Genomic DNA, 16,297 nt, shown 5'->3' on the forward strand with positions numbered 1-16,297 from the left:
CTCTGCAAAAGCAGATTTGGAACACATGTTTGCTGAGATAATGTGCCATTCTCTACTTGGGAGTTCAGAACTGCATACTTGCCAACAATTAGGAAGACATTTTCAAATGTCAGAGGGGTTACAGCACAAACCAATGCATATCTCCTCGGAAGGAAGTTCTATTGAGTACAATGGGGCTTACTTGCTGGTAAGTGTATGCTGAAATAAGGTGCAAGAATGTAGATGGGGAAGAGGTTTGTCCACTGCTGTAAATTGTGTGCTTTGTGACTGCTATCATATCATAGACCTCAAATACACATTTTAGCTATGTTATTATGAATTTGTATTTTTATCTGTGATTTTGTTTATTTATTGTATTATTGTATGTTGTACACCGCCCAGGGAGCCATTGGCTATGGGCGGTTTATAAATAAAATTAAATAAATAAATAAATAAATAAACTTTGTATTCTTGTATGAACCCTAATTATGGGTCTTCTACAAAGGAAGTTGTGATTAACACTGTCAATGGTATTATCAATGGTTTTGGAAGAGGCCTGACACACCAGACTGAACGCAGGTCACCACCTAGATGTATGCACTCACCAGGGGCTCAGCTAGCCTCCTCTTGTTTTTTCCTTGCTAGGGACTATTAGCACAAGAGGTTTATGAAGCTCCTGATCACATACACTCATGGCTGATGTGTCACATTGACATTGTATTGTATGAGCCTGGTACAAACCATACACCAGTCAATTGTTGGCCAAATGTAGAGATGTGTAAGGGGATGCCATTAAAATCTTCTGAGAAAAGTAGCCACTTACACATTGCCAAAAAGAGGAAATGCATCACCAAAGAGAGGGTGCAAATTTATATAAAATCTGTACATGTTAATTTATAATTTAAAATGCAAATTTAGATTTAAACACTATAATTGAAATATGAATATAATACATCTTACCATAACTGTGACCTGTGGGCCTACTGAGTCTGCAGTTATTATCTTTAAACCAGACACCATTTTAAATAGAGAACTGTCCTCAGAAAAACAGAATAGCCATCCTGCCGCTGAAGCTGAAATGCTAAACTCACTTACTAGGGAGCATGTCCCGTTGAACACAGTGAGACGTGCAGTGTAAATATTTGTTTTGAATTGCATTACATTACCATTCAATTCATTTTAGTGTGCCTCTTTGAATGTCACGTCTCCCTGGAAAACTGTTATCGGTTTTCTGTTTAACATGCACATTTTTTCCTCTTAGGCTTTGGATTTTGAAAAGAAAAGACAGTTTACTCTGAAAGTGGAGTCTAGCAATCCTCACGTGGATCCCAGATTCCTCTATCTGGGGCCATTCAAAGACATCACTACTATCAGAATTGTGGTGGAGGATGTAGATGAACCTCCTGTGTTCAGCAGGCCAGCCTATGTACTAGAAGTAAAAGAAGATGTCCAGTTAAACACTGTCATTGGAACTGTGACCGCCCGGGATCCTGATATTGCAAAGAATCCTATCAAGTAAGCATAGACTATTTCAGTATTTTTTTATTGTTTTTCACCATTGAACTCATCATGATTTTTTTCATGCCAATGTCTTACCACGGTTAAGAATGTCATAGTTGTATAGCTAGCTGTCTCTTATTTTATTTCTAGATTTGCCCTGTGAGACTTATTCTGATTCTTTCATTACAGAGGACATAAAGCTTTGGTTAGATACAAACATGATGACAACCATAAGGGAGATGTTTCCATTTTCTTTTAGAATGTAAATTCATGAGCACCTTATTAGAATATTAATTAGGAACTATCAGTGAGACGTTTATTTCTCTCTCTGGACTCCACTCCTCATTCTGACTTGGATAAGGGGTGGAATCTAGAGAGAGATTGTCAATGCTTTTGTTCCACTGAAGTAAATGGAATGGAAGAAGGTTAAGCACTTAAGTCCCATTGAATGCAGTGGTACTCTTCCAGAGCTGCAATTTCTTGTGCTCATAGTTTTATTCAGAAAGGCAGAAGCCATCAAAGCAGGCACAATACAAGGATCCAACAAAATAGAAACCTTCAAAATGCAGGTCCTTTTATTTTATTTTGGTCCCATCACACCTGTACCAACAATGTGGACAGGCAAGGACAGACTGGAGAGCCAGCACAGGCTGATGGATTTGACAAATGCAGACAATAGGATATGAATGTGTGCCTGGTGTCTGCACTTGGTTTCTCCAACCCAACCTTCACTTAGGCATCCCTACTGCAAGCTTCCCTAATCTGATGCCGTGCAGAGGTTTTGGACTACAACTCCCATCCACTCCAGTCAGCATTGCAATGTTGGCTGAGGCTGATGGGAGCTGTAGTCCAAAACAACTGCAGGGCACCAGTTCTGCCCTGCTTTGTCTTTGGAAACCTCCTCGCTCCACCACTACTGTGTCCATTTTCCTTTGTACTTCGTTGTCTCTGAACTGCTGTTCCTTCATTTTTAGTACACATATGCATGATGCTTTCTCCCCATGGGAAGATGCTCTCCATCGCCTCTTTCTTCCTGCATCTTTCTACTCAGTCATGGGCAGGGACTGACAGTAGAAAGATACAGGACGGGAGACACAATGGGGACCTTGAAAAGTAAGATCAAGGAGTCTGTGCTTAGTGTGGACAGGGATATGTGGCAACAGATCATATCAAAGGTGGCGTCTCTAGACATGCCCTTGGAAATAAACAATGTGCAGTAGCAGAGAGAAAGTAAGCAGGACTATGCTACCACTCAAACTGCATGCCTATGTGATTCTAAAGGGCTTTTCTGGTGCAATCTCTCCTAGCATCTTCCACGATCAGTGAGGATAGATTAGGGCAATGTTGTCTTGACAGTGATTTCCCACCCACCCACAATCGTAAGTGTAAATGCTAACTCTAACTTTCCCTCTCAGCTTGGGGGAAGATGCAATTAGACCGTTATATGTTCTGTTTGTTACTTACTTGTCAGGTTCCCCTGACAGTTAGAAATAAAACCTTCAGACACTTGATGCTACATTGAAAACCCTCAATTTTTTCCACTTGACTGTAGCCGTAAAAAGAAAAACCTTAGGACAGAACACTGTCAGTTTGGAAGTCCTTTGATCCCTCTTTAAAGAATGCTTCATAATGTCATTATGAAAATGCTTAGTGTGTGAGAGAAAATTCACACATACATTCCTCAGTGGCCCACAAATCTTCTTGACTTGCAGTTGCATTAAGTACAGGGACACTGTATTGAAGAAAGCAATTAGGAGATCTCCAAGGAGCAGATTTTGTAAAACGTCTCCCTTTGGCACTAGCAGATTGAGTGACACATACATTTGTCAATAGAGTAACATTTTGGTCACTGATTCCCCTTGTCTTCCTGGCTGCTGAGTAATATTTCAGATGAATAAATGCATTTCGTCCATACAGTGATGTACAACTATCACATTATTAAAGCTGACACTTTCCAGTCCTGACTCTAATGAGGCTCCAGTCCCATTAAGGCCTTAAGGTGGCGTAGAGCCTCTGGCCCAAGAGGCACTACCACGTTCCGCTGCATGGCCCAGCAGCTGCTAACTCCTCACTGTCCTTCCTCTGGTGTTTGCTGTACAATAAATCTGCAATCACCCATCTCACCAGCATGTTACTGCCTTACCACTTTGCAAACTATTCAGCACAAATGTCCCTGCGTGTGCCTGAATGAACTTGGATACAAGATTGCCAACTTTTCAGCTGAATGCTATAGCTGTCCCTTGAACAGCTGCTTGATGTGCAGACTTTAGCAGGTGATAGTGTTTATCTCCATGCTGCGATAACTTTACTTGCTGATTTCTGCACATCAAGAAAGCATAAGAAGAACAAAACAGAACATTTTTTTCTGGTTGGCTTGCAACCATTCACACATATCTCACCTGTCAGGCTACCAAAAGAGAGAGAGAGAGAGAGAGAGAGAGAGAGAGAGAGTTGCCTTGTCTGCCAATGTGAGGAATTGAAAAAGAATTTGACAAAGAGAATGGATGGGCCACTCTCCACAGAGTGGTACTCTGAGAGAATTACATGACTACAAGGACTCCTGTCTAGCTAACCCCTAATACTACCTAATACTACAGCATATATAGCATGACAGTTGATCCAGCCAAGGGACCCTGCTTATACATAATTTATTCTAAAGTAACCCTTTCGTCCTTGAGATCAATTCAACCTATGAACCCATTGCATGTTTAAAGGATGGTACATTGTCATTTAATCAGTAACTCAAGTGATACCTGCAACAAAATATTGCAGTGGGAAGTGCTCCTGCTCTGTACCAACCAGCCAGCTATACCTTTTTTTCAGGATATGCCATTCCTTTCCAATCCCAGCCCCCCAGATTTTCTTTATCCAACAGATACTCAGTATTCTGTGGCCAAACAGTCATTGGGCTATTTGGAGGGGATGAGAAGCTTGGAGGCAAAATTTATCTTCAATACAATCAGAGAAGCTTGGAGCATCTCTGACTGTAAATATAATTGTGCAGCTAGAAGTCCTTGCATTAGTTGAACTGTTTGGTTGGATACCATTCCATAACAGCAGGAGCTGTCAGCCTGGGAGCAGGATGCAGATATCACGTCCCTGAAGGCCACATCCATCAGCCTCTCTGCCTCTGTCAACTTCTCCAGGTCAGCCTCTCTGGCTTTAAGGGAACAAACTTGATCACTGAGAGCTAGGAGCTCATTGCCCTGAGTGCACACTAGGAATGGGATCTGTTGGCCAGTGCCACTTCGAAAGCATTCCGATTCGAGTTCTTTCTTTGTCAGCTATCCACTGTTTTTACTGGTCCAATTGTTTTCCCTCCCCAAAACTATTAATATTAACATCGATATTTTCTTTCAAAATAGCAATAGCAATAAATGAAAGAAAATATTGATTTGAAATAAAATCTTGATAAAGGAAAGCAGCTTTGCTGCCACTGCCGCCTCCTCTGCTGTGACTGAGGCTGGTCAGTTTTCATGTTAGTAAGCAGAGACTGGCTATTTTTCTTTTGGAAAGGAAAGGAAGAAAGCAGCTTTCATTGCTCCCCCACCTCTTCCTCAGCAAGCCCTGAGTCCTTAACATGGGCAAGATTTGGCTTGATTCCTTCTGCTTGGAGCTTGGATTATTCAAGTGGAGGTAGTGGCAGAGAGAGGGCAACGTGTACTGCTGTACTGTGAGTAAAATCAATAGAAGAACAGTATATTTGAGGGAATATTCAAGGGGAGGAAATCCAGTGTTGAGGGAAAGCTGCTGAAGTTCAGAGCAAACAGGATCACTCCACAAAGATGGAGAATTTGTGCAGAATTCTTGCGCATCCTTAGTGCACACCCATGATTTCTGTCCAGCAAGCAGATAGTGGTGCATGTGACATTCTGTGCAATGCACTGGAAAGTCCCTACACCCCAGCCAACTTTCTACCTGCATGGAAGAAATATGGGACAATGATAATATGAGGACAATAAGCTACATTTACTTTGGAGTTTGCATTAGCAGGATCATTTTAATAAATCTTTCACACTAAATAAGAATTGTTAGAAAGAGCGGGAACCCTGCTCTTTTCTGATATGGGGGGGGAGTTTGGAGGGGGAGGTGGACACACTGGTGCCCAATCTTGGCTACATTAAAATCTTTGTTTTCTTTGTTGATTTCTGTGACAGAGGGGTCGTTCTCTCTGCCTTGAGTCCATGGAGGCAGCCATGTTCCCCACCCCTATCCCAGCACAATATCCCTAGAAGGACAGGGTGTCATCATGTCTGAGCAGCTCCAGGGGCACTTTCGACCACATTTCAATTAATTAATTAATATTCCACCTGAGGGAGCCCTGGATGGCAAACATATCAACGCAACACTGTGAAAGTTAGAGCTTTCATTTTCAATAGGAGTGACAGGAGGTGCACTTTGTAGCTGCTCCAAATCACTAGAACCTGAAAAGAAAAAATGTTTAAAATACAGTGTTTGGACCACCTTGTTGAATTAGGTAGAAGTGCAGATTCCAAAGCAGACCACAACTGATCTGCACATTAATTCAGAAGCTGAGTAACAGGTGAGCTTGCAAACACATACCCGTTCCCAAATTCATCAAGGAAAACAATTAGCAATAAATTGATTCTTTTAAAATTTTCTTTATTTCAACCATTTATATATACTGCTTAGCACCATAGTTTCTAAGCAGCGTTCCTGGAACTTAACTGACCCAATTGTCATGCCTTATGATCCCTTTCCCTTTTGACTCTCAATATTTAGGCCCCAGTGGCATCTTTGTGTGTTTATTAACATTCCAGCTTATCAATTTCCCAGGCTTTACATGAAATAAAGTCCCAAAATCTGACATACATGCACCAGTAATTTAATTAAAGAAATGTAAAAACGAGTTTGATGTTGTCAACTTAATTTTTAATAGGCTATGATCTGTAAGTGAAAGTCACCACCAATTCAACATAATTAGCAGCCTTTGATCAAAAGAGACCTGGGATTATTTAAATGGTATGAAAGCAATGACAGGGTAGCCTATTAAAAGCATCCTTCTAGGTCAGGGTTAACAATATAATTAGAATATACTTTTAACTACTCTAACCTTGTCTTGTATGCTTTCTAAATAAGAAAAATAATATAAAATTAACATTTTGCAAAACCACAGTGTCATTAGTACTGTGTTGCATTAGCTTTCTATTCTGCAAATGATTCTGTGTGTGTAGAGATTTCTGAGAAGTTATGTTTCCCTGTAATATTAATATTCAAGCATGGGGGGGGGAGCCCAATGGGAAACGGATGGTTCTCAACCGTCTCTGCAAAATTAGAATGAGGAACTGGGCCTGAGCCTCCACTACATCCCCAGAAGGTTTACAGTTATCCTCTTACAGAACAGGGATTGTTGTTGGTCTCCAACTCCCATCAGCGCTAGCAGAACGACCAATGGTCACGTGATAATGAGAATTGTAGTCCAACAGCCATCACTGTTCTACAGGTGGGCCCATCTTCATGAGCCCTTTGCCCTTCTAGAGATGAAATGTCTGTTTGATAGCCTGGGTGATAGGAAAATGTTTACCTCTAACCCACTCACCCCAACCCAGTGATTGTCAGCTCTGTGAGAGTGGCTGCCCCTATGAAGCTGAGCTGAGCTCCACGCCTGTGGAAAGTGGCGCTAAGGCCCCATCATTATACCTCTTTTACAGAGAAGATGGAATAACAAGTGCCGAGCTCCCATCCCACTTCAGATGAGAATAGGTGCACTGCTTTCCACCCTCCCATCATCAGACATTGGATGTGAACTGCCAGAAGAACCCCTTTTCTCCTGGGCATCACTTTCCTCTTGTTAGGGTCTTTCTAGAGCACTCTCTTCTCTCCATTCAGTCTAATATGATCAGTTCCGTAACAATGCTTCCTGAGGGCTGCTGCAGCTAAAACAAATGGTTAGCATCAGGCTGCAAATTAAGAATCGAACATAAACAAGTTTTCTCCATCGCTTCCGAGAACTGTGTCTCATGCACTATGCTAAATCCATGATGTACAGATTTCTGGATGTTAGGCTCCTCTTTGAAAACCTTATGCTACTAATCCCCAAGTCATGGAATATGTGGAAGATGCTTGCTTAAATCTAGTTAAATAACTTGGCAAATCCAAATTATGGCACTGCTGCCAACTTTCAGTATGTCTGAGATGTTGACCCAGCTTGAGGTCATAGTTTTTGCAACTCATGTAATTCCAGGAGAATTTCTGCTAGCGTGCAGCCGTTGAAGTCAACAGACACAAATTCTTCTATTCCAGACTTTTAAAAGGTAACACTTTCACTTAAAAGAAGCAGAAGCTGTAGAAACACTCGTGATCTTTAATTCACTTTAATCCGTTCATCAGGAAGGCCTGACTACTGACCTTTCATCTGTTGGAACTGGAAATGCCATGATCCTGTGAATTTGTTGCATTGCGAGCAGATGCACAGCTCCACTTAAAAACTCCTTCTTAGAAGGAACTCCTCCGTGTAGCCAGATTCCTGTCAACATGATTCTTACCTTGTGCGCCAGTCCATAGCTGCAGTGTCCATAACTCTGCAATCCCTTGCCTAAGCAGACACCACATTGTTGTGCACTCAGTAAACACTTATGGGAGAACATATGGAGTAAGGACCATTTAAACATGACATGGGCTGTGTGGCACTCCTACATACATAGAGATGCTTTGTGGTGTTGCATGGGGCTGGACATCACATCAAAATCAGCCCAGACCATGCAGTTGTGGAGTGGGGTGTACATGCCCCACTACTGCCATGAGAAAACAGATCATTTTCTCGTACCAGTACAGTTACCCAAATACTTGCGTACCACTGACAACCAGTGCCCCAGTATTAGTATTCCTCCCCTTTTGCCTATGCAGTATAGCTGTGTGAGAGGCTTTTCAGGACAGGGAGGGGGGAGAAGCTCCCTATAGTCTTTGCCTCTTGCCCCATTTTATCTGTTGCCTTCCTGTATCCTGTAGTTTGTCGCCAGCTTTGCCAAAGTACTATAAATCCAGCAAAAATCTTTTCAAAATAGCAGGGTGACATTTTTGTTTTACGTGGGTTGGTGATTTTCTGCTCTTTGGTACATTCAGTATTGAATTATTGAAAAGCAGTGATTGGTCATCCTGTTCAATTGGGAAATGCAGGAAAACAACAGCCTGCTCCTTTCCTTGCATGAGTAAATCAGTGCCCTACAGCTATAGGGAAGGCAGGAGGACTACAGAGCTTGCTGAATATTCCCTAATGCACACAACCATTTTTGAGACAAGAAAAGATGCAATGAGCTCACCCTTTATTTTTTTATGTGATAGGCTGTGCAATCCTAGACATGTCTACTAAAAAAATAAGACCCATTGAATAGTGATGCCCTGGGTGAAGTTCTTTAGGCTGCAGTCCCATGTTATGTTTTACTTGGGAGTGAGCGTGCATAAGAATGCAGCGTAAATAACTTCACCCACAGCATCACTAAGTTCATGTTACATTCGCTTGCAGCATGTTAAGTAGCAGGGAACTGTCACAAAACTACTTTACTACAGCAACATTGAGCGGGAAGGAAGTCATCTCGCAGTAAGCTTTCCCCCATATCACTCTTGCTGCCCACCTGAAGAATGCAAGTGGTTCAACTTGTTCAATCTTGACTTCTGTACCGAAAGAGAAAGAGGGAGATAGCTTTATTATTTATTTATTTGTTTGTTTGTTTGTTTGTTTGTTTGTTTATTTATTTATTTAATTTGTATCCCGCCCTTCCTCCCAGCAGGAGCCCAGGGCGGCAAACAAGGCACTAAAAACACTTTAAAACATCATAAAAACAAATCTTAAAATACATTAAGACAAAACAGTGTTAAAAACATTTTAAAAACTTTTTTAAAGGGGTTAAAAACATTATTAAAAAAATATTAAGCAATTCTGACACAGACTGGGATAGCTCTCAACTCAAAAGGCTTGTTGAAAAAGAAAAGTCTTCAAAAGGTGCCAAAAAGATAGTAGAGATGGTGCCTGCCTATTATTCAAAGGGAGGGAATTCCACAGGGTAGGTGCTGCCACACTAAAGGTCTGTTTCCTTTTTTTTTTTTTTTTTTTTTTTTTCAATAATTTTTATTCAGATTTTCATAAAACATACAAGACGAAATCATAAAACATTCAAAGACAAAAAACAAAATCAAAAATAGTTAAACAAAAAGAAAAAAAGAAAAAAAAAACAAAAATAAAAAATAAAGAGTAAAATATTGACTTCCCATTTGTCAAAGATCAAATCAGTTATAAGTCTATAATATATAACAATCCTGTCTCTTAAGTCATATTATAAAATCACTTTCCTCCAGTAGTTATCTTACTTAATCATCAAATCTCATAAACATTACTTTATTCTTTCCACAAAAAGTCAAAGAGAGGTTTCAATTCTTTAAGAAATATATCTATCAATTTTTTTTTCCAGATAAGCATATCGATTAATCCATCTCATTACTAATTATGATAATCTTATTGTCATAACCATAGTCAAAATAAACATTTCAATTAATCCATCACATCAGAATCTGTTAGGTTCAGTAATTTCAGTAGCCATTGTTCTATTATCCCTATTAGTTCCATTTTCCATCTTCCATCTTCAGTAGTCTTGTTAAGTCCAGTAATTTCAGTATCCAATCTTCCATTATCAGTATTCCATAATAATCTTGCTGTCAAAGCCATAGTCATATAGTAAGAGTCTGATGGGAATTACCTCTATCCCAAATATTTTCTTGCCATCCATTCTGAATAGGTTGCTGAAATACTGCTGTAAAATCATATCTCTGTTCTTTTTTTCAAAATACACTGGGTCATCTCTTGAAAGTTTTTCCATTGTCACATGGCTGCAGTTAATTCCATAGATTTTCTCTATATTGGGCTCCATCACATCATTCCAGTCCAGAAGATTATCCATGCCATTGATAACTTTATCTCTAGAATCTTCATTAATTTCTTCAGAGATAACATTGAGTTCCAAACAATAGATTTTATTTCTAAAGTCCATAGACTCCAAATCTTGTTCCTGTTCCACGTTTGTTCCAATCTCCGGGATCTCCTCTCTCACAGGGACCCCTGTTCCAGTCTCCAGGGTCTCCTCTCTCACAGGGACCCCTGTTCCAGTCTCCAGGGTCTCCTCTCTCACAAGGACCCCTATGTCTTTAATCTCCTGTGTCTCCAAACAATAGATTTTGTTTCTAAAGTCCATAGACTCCAAATCTTTTTCCTGTTCCACGTTTGTTCCAATCTCCGGGGTCTCCTCTCTCACAGGGACCCCTTCCAGGGTCACCTCTCTCACAGGGACCCCTATATCTTTAATCTCCTGCTTCATTTTACTCAATTCAATTTTCAGCTCCTTACAACCCTGTCGCAGGTTTTGTTTCGTTATCTCAATCTCATCCATTATTTTCTGAAACATAGTTATTTCCAGATTCTCAGCCACTTTCTTAATTGCCATTTTAAAAGAAAAATATAGGAAAACCACTTCTTATTTCAGCAACAATTGGGTTAATACTCCAAACTTGGTGACATCACAGTATAAACAGAGCAGACAGCCTTATCTCTCCATGCTTAAGTAAACAAAATGCAGTTCCCAGGATCGAAACAATTAATGGCGGTCGTCAGGAAACAGATTCGTCAAAATAAAATAGACCAAAAAGAGAGTAGTCTCAGACAATATAATATTCTTCAAAATAAAAATCTGGAATAGAAATCCCTCTTCTGTGTATATCTTTAGAATGCAAATCCAGGACAGCTTTTTGCAACAAAAACAGAGATAAGCTATTAATTAGTGAGTAGCAGAGAGAAGTTATGGCTCCCCAGTGAGATGTCAAAAACCGATCAATCTGGCAAATCTCTTTTAAACAGCAACAATTTAAGTCAAGTAAAAGAAAAATATAGAAAGAAGGGTGCTTGCCTGTTAGTGCGTTCTCTCTTAGAAGATAAGATGAACGTTCGCTTTATCAGATAGAGCTTGTTGTTGAAAATCCGTCCCACCTTCGTCGGCTGGACCTCGTCCCATAAATTAATGAGATCTGGTCGTCCCAACAAAAATAGGCTTTGAGGTTAATCTCTTCGTTTCTCCCTACCCGGGAGAAGTTTAATCAGTCAAAAAAAAAAAAAAACTGACTGATATATCTGAATAAGCTTCTTTTGAGGCAGGAGCCCGTCTCAAAAGCAGGCACAGGCTAAGTCACCCTTCCCGGAAGTCACTAAAGGTCTGTTTCCTGATAAGATGGTATCTGCAGGAGGCCCTCACCTGTAGAGCGCAGTGATCAACTGGGTATGTAAGGGATAAGACGGTCTTTCAGGTATCCTGGTCCTGAGCTGTATAGGGCTTTGTACACCAAAACTAGAACCTTGAACTTGGCCCGGTAGCAAATGGGCAGCCAGTGCAATTCTTTCAGTAGCAGGGTGACATGTTGGCGATACCCTGCTCCAGTGAGCAGTCTCGCTGCTGCATTTTGCACCAGCTGCAGCTTCCAGACCAACCTCAAGGGCAGCCCCACATAAAGCGCATTACAGTAATCCAGCCTGGAGGTTACCAGTGCGTGGACAACAGTGGTCAGGCTATCCCTGTCCAGAAACGGCTGCAGCTGTTTCACCAGACAAAGCTGATAAAAGGCACTCCTAGCCACTGAGGTCACCTGGGCCTGTAGTGACAAAGATGGATCCAGGAGCACCCCCAGGCTACAGACCTGCTCTTTCAGAGGGAGTACGACCCCCTCCAAAGCAGGCAACTGACCAATTATCCAAACTCGGGAACCACCAACCCACAGCGCATCCATCTTGCTAGGATTCAGACTCAGTTTATTGGCCCTCATCCAGCCCACCACTCAGTCCAGGCAGCGGTCCAGGGCTTGCATGGCCCCTCCCAATTCAGATGTTACGGAGAAATAGAGCTGGGTATCATCAGCATACTGCTGACACCTTGCCCCAAAGCTACTGATGACTGCTCCCAAGGGCTTCAGATGTTAAACAGCGTGGGGGACAAGATGGTACCCTGCGGCACCCCACAGCACAGCTGCCAGGGGGCTGAAAGACAGTCACCCAATGCTATTCTCTGAGAACAACCCTGGAGATAGGATCAGAACCACTGTAAAACAGTGCCTCCAATACCCATCTTACCAAGTCGGCCCAGAAGGATACCCTGGTCAATGGTATCAAAAGCCACTGAGAGATCAAGTAAGAATAACAGGGTCATACTCCCCCTGTCCTTCTCCCGATAAAGGTCATCCATCAGGGCGACCAAGGCCAATTCAGTCCCAAACCAGGCCTGAACCCAGACTGGGATGGGTCAAGATAATCTGTTTCATCCAAGAGTACTTGCAGTTGCTGCGCCACAACCCTCTCAATCAATTCTTTCAGATTCATGTTCAAGAACTCCAGAATGCCAGTTTATGTAATACTTGTCATAGAAATTATGAATTGGCCTAAGGTGTTTGGGTTGTGATTTTTTCTCTTTCTCTTTTAAACCAATACTTTAGTATTAGGGGTGGCATCATGAGCAAAATAAGTGCAGGTAAAAGCACAGTTCATGCAATACCCAACAATCAAGACAACTCCCCACTCCGCATGGTACTTACCGGTTGCGGGGTGAGATTTGCGGCCCGGGGTGAACCCCTAGCTGCCATGTTGAGGAGGGGCAGGTGTGCCAGGACTGGCATGATGCCGTCAAGGCACGCCACGGGCAATGGGCAGCCGAGCCTATTTAAGCTCGCGCCGGCCCCTCAGCTACCTCTTCCTCTTCTTCAGCACCCGCCCTACCCTCCCTCTGCTGCAGTATGATTAATTTGGTCGCTTCGGGACCAACTAGGAATTTTTGGCTTGCCTGTGTCTTTAGCTGGCGAGTTTCTTTTGCCTACTCCATACTATGGTTAGCGGTGAGGGTGCTCAGGGTTAGCACGGGTGCATTATGGTTATTAGGTTGATTTGGCTGTTTGATCTTAATATCTTAATTGGTTGCTTTATGGCAAGGAAGTGCGGGAAAGATTAAAGGTGAAGGGCAGCTAGGTGACACCTTTAGGCACCTTTGGAGGTGATAGGCAATTCTGGAGGCCTGCAGCTCAGGGTTGTACGGCCCGAGGGCAGGATACGGGTCGCCTTTGAGGCCAACATGTCTCATCCACTCGGAGTTTCAGGGCACCGGGGGCAGGCGGTGACACAGGTTGGCCTTCCTACACACCATATGGGTGTGGTCAGGGCAAGGGGTTGGCAGATTGGCACCCCCTTGCCTGGCAGGGGTTGAATCGCCCCAATAGCTGTAAGCAGGCTTTGCCTGACTCACCAGGAGAATCCCACACTTATGTTCCCCTCTGCAGGTTCATTACGCAGGTTCATTATGCAATGTGAATTTGGTTAATAAAGTGGCCCGTTATTTAACCCAAATATATATTGTGTCTGTGACTTACTTCACCCGTGGGCTGCAAATGCAGTTTCACCATTGGGTTTTTTTGGATGTCTGAGTAAAACAACCATCATTTCCTACATTATTATGCATCCTGCAAGGTTTTTCTAAGGTTTTTACACCCTTCCTTAAAACGAAGCACAAGCTGAGGTGGGTATCACCAGTTAACATGTTCAGCAGCATTAAGGCCACAAAAGACAATTCCCTAACCGATCAGATTTCTTTAAATGAGAGGACTCTAAGCAAGGCCTTTCCAGTATAATTCAATGGAAAGGAGAGTGGGCTTTGTATGAGAAGCATTACCTTAACATTGCCAGCTTGTCTCATCACACTCCTCAATGGATGCTGGGGTGTGAGAGCACAACTTTCTGCCTCTAGTGTTACCAACTGTCTACAGAAGACATGCTTACCATGCTTAGGGGAAGGTTTGGGCAAAATCTATAATCTGAGAATGTATCAAGATGCCCCAGTTCACAATATGAATATAAAAAAAATATTTTGCTGATTTTTGCTATCTAGCTGTAGAGTGCACTGTAAAATTTAAAAGCAATTGTGAAACGTAATGGATCACTAAATGACTTTCTATTTTCAGATATTCTGTAGATCGGCATACTGATATGGACAGAATATTCAACATTGATTCTGGAAACGGTTCAATATTTACTTCCAAACTTCTTGACCGGGAAACATTATTGTGGCACAACATTACAGTAATAGCTTCTGAGATCAGTAAGTTGTGCATAAACACCATTGCTGTAACAAATGCAGTCTTCCAGCTGAGAATGGCTGAAAGGAAGTCAATCTCTATGCTTTGGTTGTTTGCTGTTATTCATGGAAGTAAACTTTTTTAAAAGCTTCTGTATTTTTTCCTCTTTCTTTCCGAAGGCTGCAGCTTATGAAGAGGCAACTTTGTGCCTGAACAGAAATGAAGTTAACATGCCCCTCATTTCAGATCTAATAGACTAAAGAAATCCTTCTGTCCATTGTTCAATTAGGATGGGAATTGTTGCTTTGTGGAAAGCTGCATAGATCGTACCCAAAAAAGGGGACCCATAATATTGGGGAAGATGGAAGTTCACTACTCTGTATGTGCCAACCAATCTCAGCTCTGTAGCATTGACTAAGATACTTAAAAGGCCATCATCTTAAAGTGACTTACTTCTGCACAACCCTTTTAATTTCATTAGGACCAGATTTAATTAGAAGACTGCAGCCCAGTACATCACTCCTAAATCCATTTACATGAAAGCTGTTATTGATTAGGCTTACTTCCAAGTTACATAGAGGACTAGCCTAAGGCATTTGTATTACACGGAACCCTAAAAGCAAGCTTGTCATATCTGAGAACATCAACCGCATTTACATCTCTTATTTATTTATTTATTTATTTAATTTCATTTATAAACCGCCCTTAGCCAATGGCTCCCTGGGCGGTGTACAGCATACAATAATAGCAATAATCAACAAAAATCGCAAGATATAAAATACAAATACATAATAGCACTACCTAATATTAAGGTAATTAAAACATTAAAATACATACAAATGGATTAAAATGCCTGGGAGAATAGGAAGGTTTTGGCCTGGCGCCGAAAGGATAACGTAGGCACCAGGTGTACCTCCTCAGGGAGACTATTCCACAATTCGGGGGCCACCACCGAAAAGGCCCTAGATCTTGTCATTACCCTCCGAGTTTCTCGATGAGTCGGTACTCGGAGGAGGGCCTTAGATGTCGAACAAAGTGCACGGGTAGGTTCATAGCGGAAGAGGCGTTCCATCAGGTATTGCAGGCCCACACCGTGTAAGGCTTTATAGCTCAATACCAGCAACTTGAATCTGGCCCGGAAACAAATCGGCAACCAGTGCAAATGGGCCAGAACAGGTGTAATATGTGAGGACCGATTGGTCCTCATCAACAGTCTGGCTGTTGCACTAGCTGGAGTTTCTGAACCGTCTTCAAGGGCAGCCCCACGTAGAGTGCATTACAGTAATCCAGTCTAGAGGTCACTAGAGCGTGAACAACTGAGGCGAGGTTGTCACCGCAGAGATAGGGGCATAGTTGGGCTACCAATCGAAGATGGTAGAACGCATTCCGAGCCACCAAGGCTACCTGAGCCTCAAGTGACAAGGAAGGATTGAAAAGAACCCCCAAACTACGAACCTGTTTCTTCAGGGGGAGTGTAACCCCATCCAGAACAGGATGAACATCCTCCATCTGTGCGGAAAAGGCATTCACCAACAGCATCTCAGTCTTGTCTGGATTGAGTTTCAGTTTATTAGCTCCCATCCAGTCCATTATCGTGTCCAGGCAACGGTTCAGCACATCAACAGCCTCACCTGAAGAAGATGAAAAGGAGTAATAGAGCTGCGTGTCATCAGCATACTGATGGCAACGCACTCCAAAACTCCGGATGACC

At 42.1% G+C, this 16,297-nt stretch overlaps 1 protein-coding gene across 6 annotated transcripts in view; it reads left to right on the top strand.

Moving 5' to 3' along the window:
• LOC133366664 (cadherin-6) overlaps window positions 1–16,297 on the top strand; it is a 219,986-nt gene that overhangs the window by 185,835 nt on the left and 17,854 nt on the right. For all 6 annotated transcript variants that reach the window (XM_061590008.1, XM_061590017.1, XM_061590028.1 and 3 more), the window contains 2 exons: window positions 1,241–1,494; window positions 14,473–14,609. In XM_061590008.1, the coding sequence (XP_061445992.1) occupies window positions 1,241–1,494; window positions 14,473–14,609 (391 nt within the window). The remainder of the gene's footprint in view (window positions 1–1,240; window positions 1,495–14,472; window positions 14,610–16,297) is intronic.

Source organism: Rhineura floridana, chromosome 1, assembly GCF_030035675.1.
Source record: "Rhineura floridana isolate rRhiFlo1 chromosome 1, rRhiFlo1.hap2, whole genome shotgun sequence".
In the NCBI taxonomy this organism is placed as follows: domain Eukaryota; kingdom Metazoa; phylum Chordata; class Lepidosauria; order Squamata; family Rhineuridae; genus Rhineura; species Rhineura floridana.